Source organism: Diadema setosum, chromosome 3, assembly GCF_964275005.1.
Source record: "Diadema setosum chromosome 3, eeDiaSeto1, whole genome shotgun sequence".
Lineage (NCBI taxonomy): Eukaryota > Metazoa > Echinodermata > Echinoidea > Diadematoida > Diadematidae > Diadema > Diadema setosum.
The window spans coordinates 22,708,225-22,726,935 of NC_092687.1; the positions used below are offsets into that span (position 1 = coordinate 22,708,225).

At 38.3% G+C, this 18,711-nt stretch overlaps 2 protein-coding genes and 1 pseudogene across 4 annotated transcripts in view; 2 read left to right on the forward strand and 1 right to left on the reverse strand.

Moving 5' to 3' along the window:
* Positions 1-91, forward strand: part of LOC140226275 (C-type lectin domain family 19 member A-like) — an 8,045-nt gene extending 7,954 nt beyond the window's left edge. The window contains exon 4 of the mRNA XM_072306773.1: positions 33-91. The gene's annotated coding sequence lies outside the window, so the exon portion shown is untranslated. The remainder of the gene's footprint in view (positions 1-32) is intronic.
* LOC140246693 (C-type lectin domain family 19 member A-like) lies at positions 33-10,540 on the forward strand (annotated as a pseudogene).
* Positions 10,541-11,291: 751 nt separating this feature from the next.
* LOC140226560 (MYG1 exonuclease-like) overlaps positions 11,292-18,711 on the reverse strand; it is a 79,610-nt gene continuing 72,190 nt past the window's right edge. For all 3 annotated transcript variants that reach the window (XM_072307014.1, XM_072307015.1, XM_072307013.1), the window contains exons 4-8: positions 17,567-17,797; positions 16,601-16,679; positions 16,006-16,128; positions 14,589-14,770; positions 11,292-13,441 (exon numbers count right to left, since the gene is read on the reverse strand). In XM_072307014.1, the coding sequence (XP_072163115.1) occupies positions 13,267-13,441; positions 14,589-14,770; positions 16,006-16,128; positions 16,601-16,679; positions 17,567-17,797 (790 nt within the window). In that variant the 3' untranslated portion in view covers positions 11,292-13,266. The remainder of the gene's footprint in view (positions 13,442-14,588; positions 14,771-16,005; positions 16,129-16,600; positions 16,680-17,566; positions 17,798-18,711) is intronic.

The window sequence follows — 18,711 nt, forward strand, 5'->3', positions numbered from 1 at the left end:
ATGAAATGTTTCGACCTTTTATATTAATTCAGATGAATCGTTTGCTGGCCGTCCTCTTCGCGACGGTTGCCATGGCAGCCCTGACCAGTGCTTGTGGTCCCCCTTGCCCGGTCTTATGGCACCTGTTCGACGGTAACTGCTACCGCTACTTTGGGAAGAGAGTGACTTGGGCAGAGGCCGAGACGAGCTGTAAACATCACTTCACGATCAACGGAATGGCCCACCTCATCTCCCTCCATAGCGAGAGCGAGAACCGCTTTGCCTACGAGCTGTACCACTCTTGTTAAAGTGTGGGTGATCCCCCGGACTGGGTAGTGAGTATACTCTCAAGTAGATTCGGTCTCTGAATTCAAATCAAGTCAATTAAAATCAAATTTGTTTCATTTTTCAACAGATCATAGGTTAACAAGGTATGCAGATGATCAGAGATCAGTTTACAAGTATCACTCTTTAAAAAATATGGTTGCCATGTTGCAGTAAAATATATAAATGTGCAATTGTTAATGCAATACTCCTCCACAATAAAGAGACAGAATTGATGATCAGATACAAGAGGTGTACGAGACGCCAGCCAAAACAATATGGAGTAGTGGGAAAGGCACTGGAATCTTAGACAGGAGTTTCTGGTCTTTTTTTGTTCCTTCTTTTTATCCTTTAGAAAAGGATATTTCATACCTCCACATTAGCAAAGTAATGTTCAATTAATAAGATAACAATTTTTTTTTTATACAAAAAAAAAATCATTGACCATGTTGACAGAAAGAGAATATTGATATGGGAGGGGGATGAGCTATAAGAAATTGTTATAAAAATGTCTCTCTCTGTAAATTAGAGATCGCAACTGCTGATCTACAATTCTTAACAAACATGTAAAAAAAGAGAAACTAGTGGGATTTGGACCTTTCGCCTACTTTTTACGGGTTTTGCGCACTACCAGAGTAAAATAATTTCGTATACAATCTTTCTCTTCTTCTGTCGTATGATGTAATACAACGGGTTGGGTAAGGGGTTGTAGTCTTATAGGTTGATATCTAAGCTGTGGATCCAGTTCAGGGCAGCATCACTTGCTTGAGCAAGTTCTTCAAGCACGCCTGTTAGAACTTCCGCAGGTGACAGTCTCCGACGCAGGGTTTGGTCAGAATGGCCACAGTCACATACGCGGGGCTAGCCGAGAACCCCCATTATACCCCATCTCACGAGACGGCGATTCCACTACGATCATTTATTTATTTATTTATTTATTTATTTATTTATTTATTTATTTCCAATCTTTTGTCAGGATAGTCCATTCACCAATAAATAGTGGTCTTCCATGGAGCCCTGAATAATATTGATGAACATAATTATGTACATTAAATAGCAAAACGTATATACAGAAGATGACATATACAGTGTAGATACATACCAGCATACTGTACATTGTACAAAGTAATATAAAAAAAGTACATGCCACAGCAAGAGTTCACCAGAATGCCGAAATAACAATTAAAACGCTATTATACAGGAATGATAAAGCCCAGAATGAATTTCGTGTGTTACTTACAAATAGCAACTTTGCTGAAACAATCTCTTAAATATGGAAGAAGCTGATCTAATTGAATGATCTAGCCTGTTCCTTTCAAGTACAGGATACGATTGGGATGCACTTGTGACAATCAGAGCGAAATCTTGGCACACGTAGATTTCCACTGTCTATTAGCCTTGTATGATGTTCATGTACATCACTAGGCTTAACTAAGTGCACCTGAAGGTCCGAAGGTGCTAAGTTATGGACGCATTTATATATCATCATAACGCGGCTGAAATCAAAACGTTTGTCTAGTGTCATCCATTTAAGACTTTCGGAATAAATCAGCCGACGGTGTGTCATATGTTTTGTCCAAAATTATTCTTGCTGCCCTCTTTTGATTTTTTTCCGGCTTAGTTGTATGGGATTGAAATCTGTTTGACCAAACAACAGAACAGTAATCAAATTGTGGTAACACTAGACTATTATAAAGTAATTTTAGGGATTGTTGGGGCAAAAAGGCCTTCGCTCTCTTTATCATGCAGACACTTTTTTGGGTACGTTTACATACATTTTCGATTTGTTTAGACCATTTCAGTTCTTCATCTATCAAAACACCTAAACATTTAGTGAACTGAACTCTTTTAATCCAACTACCATCTAATGAAATACTGAAATTTTCAATTTTCACGAGATTAGCACGGGAGCCGATAATCATGACAGAAGTTTTGTCACTGACGAGCCGATTATTCTTAATCCACCCCATTACTTAATTTAGTGCAACAGTTATCTTTTCTTCTAAAACTGTTGCGTCATTAGCACTGACAGTGAGGGTCGTATCGTCAGCGTATACATATCTATAACACCTTCTAAAGTACACTCGGGTAGACTGTTGACATAAATTGAAAATAAACGGGGACCAAGAATTGACCCTTGAGGTACACCCAATTTAATAGTAGAAGGGTGGGACTTGGCTCCTTTGAATTGCGTCGCTTGCTGTCTGTCACTTAAATAGGATTTGAACCAATCTACAGTCGTCTTGCTACACCCTATACACTTTGATTTATGTAAAAGTACGTCATGATCTACAGTGTCAAATGCCTTCCGACGATCTATGAAGGCAACTCCAGAAATTTGATTATTATCTATATTCAAAGACCACTGATTCACAAGTTTTGCAAGAGCAGTTGATGTGGAATGAAATGGTCTAAAACCAGATTGATTAGGGTGTAGTAAATTATTCGCATTCATGAATTCGCTCAGTGTTGTTGATGTACGGTCCTTTCGATAATTTTATTCACTGTTGGTAAGATTGAGATGGGGCGGTAGTTATTCAACGAAGAAATAAATGCTTTAAATATTGGTACTACCCGAGCCTTTTTCCATTCACGTGGAACAACTCCCGTATAGACAGGGATTTGTTGATGATATCGCAAAGAGATTCTGCAATAACATTCTTTGTCATCTTTAAAAGTTTGCAGCCGATGTGATCTTCTCCGGTTGCTTTATCTATGCCAAGAAGCTCGATCTGTCTCAATACAAAATCTCTCGTTATCATATTTAAATTAAATTGAGAATGAGATGGAACAAAGCCTTTGTCCTCATCTAATATCATTTGAGAAGTATTCCTCTGCAGGTCTTTTTGTAATTTTAGTAGCATTAGATATGAAAAAATTGTTGAATGCTTCAGCAATACTTGCGTTGTCCGATACTTCTGCATCATCAACCTTTATGGTATTGGGAGAAGTGGGTGATGATTTAGGCGTAAGTTCCCTCAAGCTCTTCCACATTTTCTTACTGTTGTTACGATTTTGTAAAATTTGGTCAGTGTTATACTGTTTTTTTCCTTGTTCTCATGAGATGAGTAACTTCGCTTTTTTTTTATAGATATTTATAGGTATTTCAAAGATCATCACTATTGTTAGTTTTAGCAGCTTTGAGAACTTTATCACGTTCCGTCATGAGCTTAACAATCTCATCAGATATCCATGGACATGCATGTTTTCTTATCCGCTTTTTACGCAAAGGTATATGTGCTTGTTGATAACATCACTGAAAAGAGTCAACCACATATCCCACGCATCATCAACGTCGTCTATATCTTTTATGACCTGCCACGGAGCACTTCTCAAATCACTATAAAATTCCTCCTCATTAAGATTTTTGAATGAGCGAAATTCCGCACATTCAGATTTTTGATGGATCTTTGCACTGAAGTCCCGAATAGCATATACCAAATAATGATCACTAATGCTAGTCTCAAATATTCCCCATTCAAAGTTCTTTATCTGATACAAATATCAACTCAATTAAAGTAGAAGCAGTATTTGTAACTCTTGTGGCAGTATCAATTAACTGACTTAGTCCGTACATATTTGTATAAAACATAACTTTTTCGGCATTCACATCATGTTGGTGTGGCATATAATTACAAATGAAACCACCTAATATAATACAACTCAAATGTTCCGAGAGAGCAGAGTCCAAAGTCCTGTCTAATTCGTCAAAGAAATCAACGTGAGAATTCGGAGGACTGTAAAATTCCCCTACAAGGATGGAAGGCTTATTTGGATAATGCAATTCAAACCAAATGCATTCTAAAGTAGATGAATTCAAGTCGTCTCTTATTTTATAGTTGAATCTTTTGGAAATATATACAGCCACACCGCCACCATGTCTTGTACGGTCTCTACGTAATAGGATATAATCATCGATATGCAATTCAGAATCATCAATCATCGAATCACAAAATGTCTCATTCAAACCGATGACATCAGTGATGTATGTCTCAGAAGTAATCTAAGTTCATCAATTTAGAAATTAAACTATACGAATATTCAAATGGGCAAATTTTAGACCCCTCTTTCTGAGTGGAGGAATTGAACCATTCATCAAATCATTAATTTTACTTTTGATTAGTTCATGTGGTCGCTCCCGAAGAGCATTTTGTGCTTCGCCAGTGTTAACATTATCAGTGCAATTCAAATCATCAAAAATCGACAAAGCGTGACGGATCGTGGCTTGATCGCTTTAAATCTTCTCCATCGTATCTTGAGCAGTTCAGAAGCGCGGAGGGTCGCCAGTACTCGCCACCGTATCGCCATGGTCGGCGACCTCGCTACGGAAGTTTTGAACATGTCCAAAACTTTCGTAGCGAGGTCGCCGTGGGTTTAGAGCGTATACAAATCGCCACATTCGTAACTCTGACGGGGTAGCAACGCGTTAGGCGTAACTCAAGCGCATCGAAAGTGGCCCCATCGCCCATGAAAATTACCACTTTTACAGTATTGCATAACAGGGACCAACCATAGAAAGTGATGCACAGACCAAGAAGGGTGGACTTCATGGAGAAAAACGTATAAAATTAATTTTCCACGGGTATACTCAGTACGAATCTATTCTGTTTATTAAATTGTTTGTCATATACCATTCTAAGTCAATGAAAGTAAATTAAGTTGTAATCTTTTCAAATATATCTTCATAAAAATAATAGTCTCATTCTAGGATACGATTTATATACTTTCCTCGTAAGCCGGTTCTTTAGTATTATATACACATTTTACCCTTGTAATTGAACGGATGACTTAACTAATAGACAATTTCGCATCATGTTCTAACTGGTGTGTTCTAGAATGCTAAGATGTAAGGGTAAAACCATATTCTGCATATCCATGTCGGTGGGACACTGACATCTGCCTCAAGAAATTCAATCATTAAACCATTTTATACCCCGATCGCTTGAGATCGTAGCATGAGCCCGGCGTAAACGTATCACGGTCGCTCCGATCGTATCACTGTTGTAGCGAGGTCTTGATAAGCGTACGAATATCGCAACACAGTCGGTTCGATCACAGAAGCAGCGCGTCTCGTCGGCCTGGAAATGGCAACACGTACGTGGCAGAGTCGTATTATCATAGTGGCGCTATCGCCCAGGGCCGGCGCAGTGTTTTCAAAAGTGTGGGGATCCACCTTCCGGGTTTCATGAGCTAACGGGAAACAAGAAGAAAAAAAAAAAAAAAAAAAAAAAAAAAAAAAAAAAAAGGTCCTCTGCTCATTCTCTCCCCTCCCATTTCCGGGCATATAAAAACAAGGTCTTCAGAGAAAACACATAACCTTACCGCCGCCATACTTCAAGATCTCTATCTATTTCTATTTTAGTGCCACTTACGTACTTCCGGGTTGAAAAAAGTGTGGGGGCCCGAGCCCCCACGGCCCCCACGGCTGCGCCGGCCCTGACGCCTACAGCGCAGGTTGAGCGTAGAGAAACCGTAGCCTATAACCATCGCCTCGGAGGCCAAAAATGAAGACGGACGGCGATCGCGCCACAATTTGTTAGATCGTCACAAATCGCCATGGTCGCCATGTTCGCCTTCCTAGTGAGATGGGGGCCTTATGATTGTGTAGACGGTGGCCTGTCCATGCATGGAGGATTCGGACGCAGTTCGGGGTGAGCCGCCGCTGTTTCCGAGGGAGGTTGAAGCCCTCTGACTTTGCTGTCGGGTCAGTGATAGTGCTGCACGTGACTAGAGTTGTGTTGGAGACAGCATCAGACCATAACATCTATAATACGCCATTCACTTGTGGAGTCAAAGTGTCCCAGTGATGGAAGAGACATCCATAGGGCTACTGGCTTGCGGGATGCTAGGCGTATTGATGGCAGGTTGTTGCTGCATCAGTGACGGCACTGGCGACCCTTGCTATTCTTTCCTTCCTGCATATTCATCAGGGCCAAACCCATTATCGACTCAAATAACTTTTTTTACAACATTGGAATTTCAAGTTCTTCAAATGACTTTTATTACTCGTTCAAAATGAGGCCATGAACTTTCGAAATAATTTTCTAACATTGTACGCACCAAGTACACTGGAATTTTGCGTCAGGAGAATATTGAACTACAACCTCAAGATCCTCGCTTACAACTTACGTTACCAAGCAATTTCAAATACTAGTAAAGCATCCACGAATCTTTCAAAGTAGCCGTGACAATAAAATTATTTGTTTTCATCAATGAAATAGCTCTCAAAGTTTCTCGCGAACATTGTGCTATATGGCGGGTTAGAGTACAGACAATTAAATAGCTTTGATGAATATCAGGGGCGGATCCAGGAATTTCGTAAAGAGGGGGCGCGTTTACAAAATTAAAGGGAGCGCACGCACCCCTCCCCCATTTTTTTTAATATTTCTTTTGTTTTCAAAAAAAAATAATAATAAGGGGGAGGGGGGGGGGGGCGTGCGCCGGTTGCGGTCCTCCCTGGATCCGCCCCTGAATATGATACCGTTGAGCTTTGGCCAAGGAATGTCATTGCGTCAGTTTTGATAAAAATGTGGCCTTGAATGTTTTACAGCTTCCTCAAAGAATGTTAACATCACGTGTTTGGAGAATTCACAAGACAAATATCATGAACTTTTCTTCACAACTAGTGAGTGAAAAGTTCTACAAATGATGGTAACGTATGTTTTCTCTTCGGTAATGCGGATGATGTTTGTTTGTATGCCGGCAAAGTGACAAAAACATAATATCAGGTCCATTATTCCAACTGTCAGTTACTCAAACAAACAAATTCCGTTCACTTTACGCGTTTTTAAGTTCAATAATACAATAGAAATAGTTTATCCAAATTAAGTCGCGTTCTGACGGTTCGTTAATGCAGAGATTGAAAAGACGTTCTTTGTCGGAAGATTTGTTAGTCTGAAAATAAAATAGGGTTCATTCTGAAGGTTTGACAGTCAAAAAAAAAAAGGAAACATTTTTGAACTCCTCAAGTATATATTTTTTACTGCCCCTAGCTGTTACAGTGTTTGATGGTAATGGATAATGATCACCAACAGCATGATTAAAAGAGAAATATCTGGTACTTCCAGAGAAACATTCGTACGTTACCACTTATACAGATTGAAACATAGGCTACAGCGTCAAACTGCCTATTATCTCATGCCAAAGATGTTACATGAGTGTATACATTTTTAGAACAACCGTGCTGGAAAAATGTCATATAAATGTATGATGTCTAAATGGCTGCTAAACCAAGTACTTCAGGATATTACTTTCTAATAGGTAATTAATGATCTTCCACCATACACACAGCAATCTGGCAATATCATCTCCGCCATAAGATAGGATCCTATACATGACTTTCCAACAGTATACATAAGGTTTTGTGGAAAAATTATTTACTTGTGGTATATTATCTAATACACTTTTCAACTATTTCCTGTACATAGATGAGATTGGCATGTATATTCACTCCTGCACGAGTGAGCGTCCAGTGAACAAAAAGTGTTCACTTTCAAAACTTACAAGAATCATTTCTCCTGGTTTGGGTAGCAGTATGTTCTGTTTGTATATTCAAGCGCTGATGTATCATCATCCATCGATCCTAATTTTGACCCACCGACACTTATACTATGACACGTTTTCATGTTTTGCTTGTTTTTTTTTTTTTTTTTTTTTTTTACTGCTATAGAGATAAGCACGCTTTTAAGGGAAAACAGATGTGTGTAAACCTCCTGTAACTGCAAAATCCATTATAAATCGCGTAACATGATGTTATCACAACGCATCAGCAAATGCTGTGTGATGATAAAATAGGATCGTTGCGTTGTGGTGTTACAGTTCATTATTCTGAAAAAGAATAAAGGTTCGTAATACGATATACGTTTGTTAGTATGCTGGATACATACATAGTGTATGTAATTACATACACGCCCCTTCTTTCAATTTTTGTTTTTGCACATTTTTTCATAACTATTTGTTACTGTCTGGGGCGCCGTACAGGATAAAATTACTGGCTTTGCTGTTTTCATAACAAGTACACGTACATTCAAAGGACAATATCCACCAACTTTTGTCCTTGACCCCCTTCGGCTGAATAAATGCATTTTGGGGCACTTTCTTGTGGCCCCTAGGCTTACGGTACAGGATGCGACTTGCCAGTAATTCATTTTATTGACCCTAGGCCACATATTAGTATGATGAAACCATCAAACCTTGTGACCCTCTTCGGCTGAATAAATCTTCTGGGCCCCCGGTCCATGTATGTACGCCTCCACGGCACACCATATAACCCTATACCCTATATTCATATTAATCCTATGCATGTACAGTTGTATTTATTTGAGAAGTCTGAAAACGCTGCATTTCTCTGACGAAATGAATAGAATTAACAGTCAAGATGAGGGGAAGTCCAGACGATATTCATAACTTCACCTCATGTGGCCAACATAAACCGACAGCTCCATGTATACATTTGTGTAATTTATTGTGGTCTTTGAGCAGAGAAACCAATACTTGAAGAAACTAGAAATGTCGCTACAGCGACTGGTTATACCCCCGCCAAACAACATTTCATAAGCTTTGGACAAAATAACATTTCATAAGCTTTGGTCAAAAAACTGAGGAAGTAGTTAAATCCGCAAGATCTTTCCTTGAACTTCTGCCATTAATATGCCGTTACCATGGCAACGTACTTTCGGGTACTGTCGAAAAATGCGTCTTGCACATCTACAACCAAAGGCACACATCTGTACCAAGTTTCATGGAAATTGGGCAAAAACTGAGGAAATAGTTTGCAACACAAAATTTTCCATCATTTTGGCTCATAATATGTGAGCTGTTACCATGGCAACATACTTTTTGTCACTGTCAAGAAATGTGTCATGCTGACCTATATCCTAAGACAAACATTCAATATGAATTCCATGAGAATTGGAAGAACACTGATGAAGCAGTTTTGCCATGAAGCATTTTGCCCTATATTTTACCAATAACATGCCGTTACCATGGCAACGCACTTTTTGCCACTGCGGAAATATGTGTCTTGCACATTAACATATTCAGATGAACATCTGTACCTAATTTCATAAAAATTGATCAAAAACTGTGGGAGGAGTTCGCGACGCAAGATTTGCACCCATTTTTGCCCATAATATGCCATTACCATGGCAACGTACTTTTGGGTACTGTCAAAAAATATGTCTTGCACATCTACAACCCAAGGCACACATCTGTGCCAAGTTTTATGGGAATCGGTTGAAAACTGAGGAAGTAGTTAGCGACGCAAGATTTGCAACGGACCGACCGCCCGACCGCCCGACCGCCCGACCGTCCGCTGATTCCTATATACCCCATTCAAACTTCGTTTGGCGGGGGTATAACAAAGAAGAAACGAAGCAAATTATACTGAACAAGGGTGATGACATAGAAGCGAGGCTTACATATTTCAGAAATGTAGCAATGTAGTAGGGCTTAATTCCACTACGATACCGCTTGCCAAGGTCACGTGTGTAGAGTTTATGCATGGTTTCTTCTTTTGTTCTGCTTCGTTGAGCCCCAACTCGTGCAGTTCTTATGGTGAATCTCTCATGTCATCATCCTTGTTCATTGTGATTTGTTATGTTTTCAAAACGTTTCTTATTCTTCATCTCAGTCACTATAAATCCTGAAACTCTGTACCCATGCATGGACAACAGATGTTTGAATAAAAGTCTGAATATCATTCGGAAGTCTCCTTTAAAATTAGAAATGAAGAATCAAGTTGGAAATACAAATACCGTACATTGATATAAAGCGAATCTTTTGTTCACTAATTATCTTCTCCTCTATCAATTTGCCAATCAGCATGATCGCGTCAACCGGCGGCCTCTGCAAGGTTTCTGGATCGGTCTGCACCAGAAGGAAGCTGACGGCCCATGGAACTACACCGACGGCTCGGCGTACGACTACGGGAACTGGCTGCCTGGTGAGCCCAACAACAGCTACTACGGTGAGCAGGTCGAGGACTGTGTTCAAATCTGGCGCCGTAATGTCGGCGATGACGGCCGCCAGGGGTGGAATGACGTCTACTGCCTGGAAGTCATGCCGTTCATCTGTAAAATCGAGGCGCTGACTCCCCGTAGGCCCCCCCAAGATTGCCTGTGAATAGCACCTCACCGAATGACCGTGTTTCCAAGTTCAATCAATCAATCAAATATCAAAATTTGATCAATCATTGATAGCAGGTGGTTGTTAACCTTTTTTTTTTTTTTAAATACAGTGTACCATTTTTCGATATCACACAGTATACATTGTACATCATAAAAAGTCAATGCACTAGTATTCAAACTGACTTAATTCTAATTTGTTGTGAATTGTCATAGGTTTTGCGCATCCAATTCTCGATGTAAATGTAATACATGTACACTTGTATGTGTTTTTGTCATGCATTCCAGTTTATGAATGCTTTTGTTGAGTGATGCCAATGATTCAACAATTCCTCCATTACTTTGCACTATTCATGAACCTCATTTCGAGAAGCAATTTTGCGGTAATTATCTCTCACTACCTAATTGGACAAGAAAAAGCTAATCTCTCTATTTTGTAACAATTTTTTTTGGGGAGAAATTTTGAGAAAAAAAAAGAGTAAAAAAAAGTTTAAAATTGAAGATCAGCAGTTGCAATCTTACAAATTTCGTTTGTAGGAGACAAATTGAAGAAAACTCGCACCTCTAAAAAGTCACAAAATTTAGGTCCAAAATTTATTACCACAAGAGTCTATGATGAAAAATTTGGTTTCGACGAACACTATTAAAACAAAAATTTCCAAGTGCCACTGACAAAAAAAACAAAAACAAAAAACAAAAAACAAAAGAAATGTGCTTCATATCACAAAAGGCAAATCGCTTCCAATAACATGTGCTTGATTCATGTTTTCTTTGTTGAATAATCAATTCATGATACAAACCAATGTACAGCAGACAATGTTCTGTCCTGAGACAATAAAGAGACACACGTAAGACAAATAGGTGTGATGATGACATTGTATGGACATTTTTTTATATTCTTTTGTATGTCTCTGTATTCACCATTTCAAGAAGATGTACATGTATTCACAGAGAAAAAAAAATACAAAAACATTTCATATTTCTTTTAATGGAATTAAAATATCAGGTGATTTGATGCCTGGAAAGAGCTAAATTGGTAGAATTGAGACAAAAAAAAAGACAAGAAAAGGATATCACCTTTAAATTCACAGAATATCCTGAAAAAAAGAAAATAAATATCCTATGTATAGAATTGGAAAATCAAGGTTACAAGTCCAACTTTTCTCTTTAGTTTATTGTCTCTTTAACAATGAATGAATAAAGGACTGTCTACATGTAAAACTTTTTAATCACTACTCTTTGCAGTGACTTTTTTGTTGTTGTCTGTAATTAGATGCACAAAACTGCAACAGCTTCCTTCTTTGGATAATGTACTGTATTTTTACACTGGAGCATTGCACATTTTATCATGTATTTCCATATGTTCTCCTTTTTTTCACAATATTTTATGTGGGGAGGATTTACAGCAGAGGAGCTTCAAGCTATTAAGGGTACTGCCCGGCATGGACCTTTTTTTTTTTGAGAGGGGGGGGGGGGGGGTAGGGCTTTTGACATAATACATGTATGTTGTACTTACAGATGCATACAAGTCTAGTTACACCACTAATACATGCATTTTTACCACTACAAATATTCTTCATTTCCAGGTTCCTAGTGACCCCACAAAAAGCAAAATTTGTGCAATCTTTTGCAGGGTAAAAGCTCCATAATGATACATCACTCAATGCAACAGGGCAATACATTGCTGGTTCCTGCAAGCAATCAGTCGCAACCAACACGTATTCATGCAAATTACTATAGCAAAGCGACACATGCTACATGTGCGTGTATGCAGCTTATTTTTTACCATCATCTATTTGCTAGACCAGATGATGGAGCAGCAGCACTTAGAATTGAACATACTTGTATCATTAAAAACACCAAACACAAAAGTTGCACTGGGAATTTATATCCTCAATTAATTCTGTAAATGCCTCCAGTTACTTGTTTGTTTTCTTCATAAGAATCTTAGCTAGGCAACAGATATTTCAGGCTAAACCATTTTTTTTTTGTTTTTTGTTTTTTGTTTTTGTTTTTTTACTGGTCTGACCTGTTGGTATCAGACCAGTAGCAATCCATTTTTTCTCCTTTTTTACTGGTCCAAACCTACAATATACTGGCCCTTTTCCTTTTGTTTTCCCAACTGGCCTTGGCAATATTATTACATTGTATTTCTTTTACTGGTCATGTCTGACCAGTAAAGTAAAGAAATTGAATAGCAATTTTTGTCGATGGACATACATTTTCAACAAAATAGTATACAAGTCTATGTAATGAAAATGTCATGCAAATTTCATTTTGTATAGCAGTCATACCAAAATGCATAGCAAATTGCTATGCAATACCAGGAAAATTATTCCCTGGGTATTATATCATACACATCATCTGTAAGATTAATCTATTATGTTAACAGGTAGAGGTAAAAGTCCACACATGTCAACATGCCGATAGATCCATACATCTCATGTAGCATTCCTTGGCCAGATAAATACTTTGAAAATCCATTGAGTGTTTGGTCTTGAATCAGGATAACGAAATAAAGGACAGACTGATGAATAGATAGATGGACAACCTAAAAATATCATGCATACATATATGGCACCAGAGGCATGGAATGACTCATCTCCACGAACACATCTTGGAGTTCACTGACCTAGACTGTGCACCCCTGTGTATCAGCATGTGCTTGTGTGTGTATTATCTAATCTGTGTGTGTGTCTGTGTGCAATTGTTAAGGCAACTCAGGGTGGGCAGGAATGGCGAGAGCAGTCATCCCCTGGCCCTAGCACCGGGCGAAGCACAAAGCACATCAGCAGCATTACATAGCGCTATATCTACTGTCCACAGTTCACTGGCATCGTCAGTCCATCTCCTGGCCTATTTGAAGTGATTTCCTCGCCATCTGGAGGGCGCCCTCTTTAGACTTGTTCCCACCAATGAATCCCGATGCATGGACAAAGATGCAGCCGTAGATGCCCGAGGCTTCACTCAGGGATTCATCACGCACACCTCGCCACTTCTCAGGGAGGGACAACCTGGGTGGTGAAAGTAAACACTCAGAGTTGTACTTTCTCTCTCTTTTACCAAAAAAGAAAAAAAGAAAAAAAAAGTTTGCAACTTGGTTTACACTAGTAAACTGAATTTGGTTCAAATGAGAAGAAAGATCTGGGTGTAGTTCTGTTTAATAAATACCTCAGAGCTCTGCAACTACACTGTATGTACTAAATTGACTAGAATGGTAATGCCTCTGCTTCTCACCCAATCACTTCTTTTTTTTTCCAGCCATATGAACAGCTGGTCCTTTATATACATCTTAAATGAATCAATTGATCTTGACCACAAACCAAAAATTGACCTTCAACCCTCTGTGCACATAGAAAACATTTCCCAACTCATTTATATCCATATCATTAAGGAAAAAAAAATAACTGGACTTATGATAAGTGGAATAAATGACCAGATTTTAGCTAAATTGATGACCTATGACCTTAGCCTATCATCTCTATTATTTCAGGCAACTAATTATTCATATATTTCTATCTTTCTTATCACATATTAACACTCAGCATTCCCAGTTGATGTAATGACTGAAAATGACACTGTTTGGGGGCAAAAGTATGGTGACTTTTGACCTAAACCACTGACCTTTCACCATAGTGTGTAATGATCAAGTTTTCATCTTGTTATGGCAGGCACATTTCTATCAGCTTTTGCATCATTATCAGTTCTACAAGAATTTCTTTCAAATATAACAAGAGAATGTAATTGAAATATATATATTTTTTCTGCTGATATGATTTTCTTATCAAGTACATAGCAAGCACTCAATCTGTAATGAATTTTATGCAAGAAAATGTGTATGAGGTTTAACAATGTACACACATGCATGTGTTAAAGTTTGAACCCACCCAATCAGCAGTGTTAGACATCTGCCTGCAATGACAAGAAGTAAACATAATGAAAGTATTCTCCCTCAAAAGGTTTGAGGGAAAGCAACTTGGTGGATGTAGAAAGATATACTCATCATTTGGAATCAAAACATACTGTATGATGGAACTCAAAATTTCTCCAAAAATATACAACAGTATTGTTAAAACACAGAGCAATTTTGTCTTTTGGAGACTTCAGCTATGATTTATTGCAGAAACTTCGATTTCTACAACACTACAGCCAGTATAATACCTGTTGTCGAAGGAGTGCTTGTTGATGGGAACACATTGGATCCGCCACGCCCCACTGTTGTCAGGATAGAGGACGTACTTAATGGGCAGCTCTAGCTCCATCTCTCTCTCCAGCTGAAACAGGTGCTCCTTCCATGGACAGCCACCCTGGGGGAAGGCAATGATCTCCCCACAGGCATCCACCTACAACAATCATTCAACATTATCCACTTCAAAGAACACATCCTTCATTCCACCGAATATCAACTAGAATGCCATCTTATCAGAGAGTACAGACCTGGAAGCTCCTTTGTCCCAAATTTTGTTACTTCCTCATGAGTCCTAACATATTCAACTATTCTGGCCTGAGTGGTCAAGAATATTGCCACTATCTGGATTGAATTTTGAAGTGTTAATGACTGTTATAAAATCTGTCATGAAGTTGCCCTGATTTGCTTTAATAGCATCCTGGGAATCTTGAATTTTGAATCTGCCCTATCTTGTTATCATAAAGAATCCATTCAATAATTCAACAGGGCAATACAGTACACACTAAAGGCCGGTGCCTTGGCTCAGCCCTAACCAGCCCACAAATGTTATTTCCCTTTGCCTTTGCCTTCACAACTTCTAGCACAGAGTTGGGAAAAGACACAGAATGAAACAAACTAGTGCCGACAAAACTAACATCCACCTAAATATGATGCATAGCCTGAATCATCTATAAGTCAGGATAAAGGCAAATCAAACCCCACAAACAAGAAACAAATATAAAAAAAAGAAAAATAAATAAAAAATCATGTGAAGTACAAAATGTTCTAAATACTGGTACAAACTGACTTATCTTCAGTGCTTGGTTTCACTGAAAAGGTACTGGCATCTCTGTGGGACACCACAGTTGGAATTCACACTTTTCATTACGCTATTAACATTTGATTATGGGAAAATGTGTCTTCAAACCCTGAAAGAAATGCACAACCCCCCCCAAAAAAAACCAACAACAACAATAAAACATATAAGAATTCACCTTTGGAAGTTTTATGATGTACAGTGCACTCCCGTTATAACGAACACGGTTATAACGAAATTCCGGTTATAACGAAGTAAAAATTTGGGCTGCAATGTCATCCACTCTATGTATTTCTATTGTTTATTTGTTCGGTTATAACGAAATTCTGATATAACGAAAGAAAACTGCCGGTCCCGAGGACTTCGTTATAACGGGAGTCCACTGTACAATTGTTAATATGGTAAAAACAGATATACAAACTCCAAATTAGACTCTCCAGGCTTGTAATTAGTGTTTAACAGGCTAAAATAAGATTGTTATGAAAATTTGATAGTGCTGCTGCTGTTTTGAGTTTTTACAGTTCTATGCAATACGAAGAATCGCCCTGGGTACGAGGGCAGGTAAGTTTGTAGCACCTTGCTGGTTGACTCACATCAAATCTGTCTTTCAAGGCAGCTTCCACCACACTCCTAGCAGGCAGCCACACCTTGCCGTAAAAATTCACACGATCAAGGAACTCTTTTCCTGTCATCTCCACAGCTTGCTTGAAGCCAGTCTGAGGAGAAACAACATTTGGTTGAATGTCAAGTGACAATTTAATCAAGAACTTTACCTTGCTGGGAATATTAAAAACCAAAGCAAAGCAAAACGACAAATCTTTTCATCTGCTAACACAAAGTCTATTTGTTCAATTCATATGCAGCCTTCAAGGTCAAAATTAAACCATATCAAGTTATATCTAAAAGAGGCTTTACCTGTCTCAACATTTCTTCTATCATGAATATTTTTCTTACGTAAAATGCAAATCCCCTGGAGACTCATGGTGGTTTGAGTAATAGGACCTTAGTACTTCATATGACGTATGTTGGTTTTAAAAATAGCTCACTATGTCACTGGATGCTAAGGCATCTGGTTAACTCCAGCTCAGTGAACATACATAGGCAATTTCCAGCTATGGTGTATTTATCAACGATAAAAGATACAATATGTCATAACCAGGCAAGTATGAGTTGGTAAATGTGAATTACCTCAAAGTCTTGAGTTTCATCATTCCAGTTTGGATTCAAGTGACTCACTCTAGCACTGAGATTGGTTGTAATCAGATACCTGGATTGAGAGGCAAAGTCCAATGGATGGGTTATGAAATGTATTGGCCATCTTCACAATGACTCAGAGGCAGCAATATCTACATTATTTGAACACAGCATACAAACATCTGATCTTCAGGTAGCTCTGTTCTCCTCTGCCTATACTAGCATCAACTTCACAATCATGTAGAAAAGATAATGATTTTTGATCAGCCATAACATTTCATACAGATGTGCTTACTGTACATCAACAACATTGTGCTATCACACATTACGTGAAAGAGAAAGTCGAGGCCCTTACCTAATAAAGATCTATTCTATGGTCTCTGTGCACTACTGCAATTGAGATGTTCCATGCACGATGCATCATAGGTACATTATTTCTAGTTGTAATTTCATATGATGGACCCACAATCACACAGATATGCTCTGAACTATAAGAAGGGATGATACATTGTATTGAGGTTTGTTGAAAAAAATCAGAAATCAAAATTTTCAGGTGATTTTGATACATGGAAAAAGCAAAATGTGTATAGACTTGAGAAAAAAGAATATCTGAAGTCAGATTTAAGTCTAATGAATATCATGTCTGTATAAGTCTCTATTTCAGGTCACTTCTTTCATTGAAACAACTTCCATTTTGAGTTGAAGTCTTGCTGAACAAAGCATTGTCCAGGGTTTACCATTAAAGTAACATTATGACACTTGTCCAAATTCATGTCATGCATTATTTCCAATGTTTCAATTATGTGCCCTCTCTCCTTCCTTTTCTCTCTCTTGTATGTCAAACTGCTAATTGCATGGGGCTACGCAAATTCATGGAGTGTTTAAAATATTATGCTATGAAACAGGCTGAAAAACAATGTGAAGGGTAACCTAGATTGTGCCAGCTTGAACAATGCTTACTTTGGCTTCTCCTCTGTTTGATCCACACCATTGTCGATGGCATCAACCTCCTCCATGAAGTTCTCATAGACTTTGTCATAGATGATGGGAAGGTTGGGGTCATCTGGCTGGAGGTCAAGGGTCAGACGAATGACCTCCTCTCCAAAGTGGAGGTAGACGAGACCTGCACTGCTCAGCTTTGTTGTCCAGGGTTTCTTAGGATTGATGGAGTTCATCGTTTCCTTAAAGGTTCTAGTTGTAGAACAATGGTGAAAAGGAATGTTAATAGAAGGTCTGGGTCTGAGAGACTACTAGTTATGAATTACGCATAAGAAGAAATAGAATTTGCAAAGATAAAATACTCGTGAGGCTAGGCTCAGTATACAAGATCCATTATTTTTTATGAAGGCTCTACCTGTAAAATATTTGAATGCATTTCATTTGGTGACTTTCATGGTAGTCAAGATTCGCAAAAGTAAAATGCATGCAGAAGTTCTTGTCTACACTATATGCATTGGTTGCCAGTGGCAATTTGTGAAAATTTCAAGCCATGAAAAAGAATGTCGGCTTCAATTCGCAAATATTTCAGATGCGAAAATATCTTGCTTTATAGTATACTTTGAGATAAAAATGAGTACTCCTGGTGAAGATATGAGATCTGACTCAGTTAATGCATGTAATACCAGTAAAAGTGCTGACAAGATGGCATTTGACGACATAAAGAAAAGGATGATTTTAAGCATGGGGTATTATATATGAAAGATGCATTAAAGATTCTCTTACTGTCTGGTATCAGAAAAGACAACTGCAATAATAAAAGAATGAGTTAACAAAAGAAAAAAAAAGTTCTGATTTGTTCCCAACTCGTAATTATAACAGGGGGTAAAAATGATGTGCAATACAAATAGAAAAGAAGAAGAAGAAAAAAAGGAGAGCATGGCACACAAACATATATTTTTTTGTTGTTGCTGTTGTTGTTCTTTTCCTGAGATCAGTGCAGTGATATATATGCTACACTGGTAACAATGCAGACCTTCATTTCGCAGAGACTGAATAGTGATAATTTATCAAGAGAAATGTGCTGTACAGGATGTTGGAACATTAATCTATTGTTTTTTAAATCAATGACTGCCTATTTCAGAAAAAAAGCAAATAATGCCTCCGGC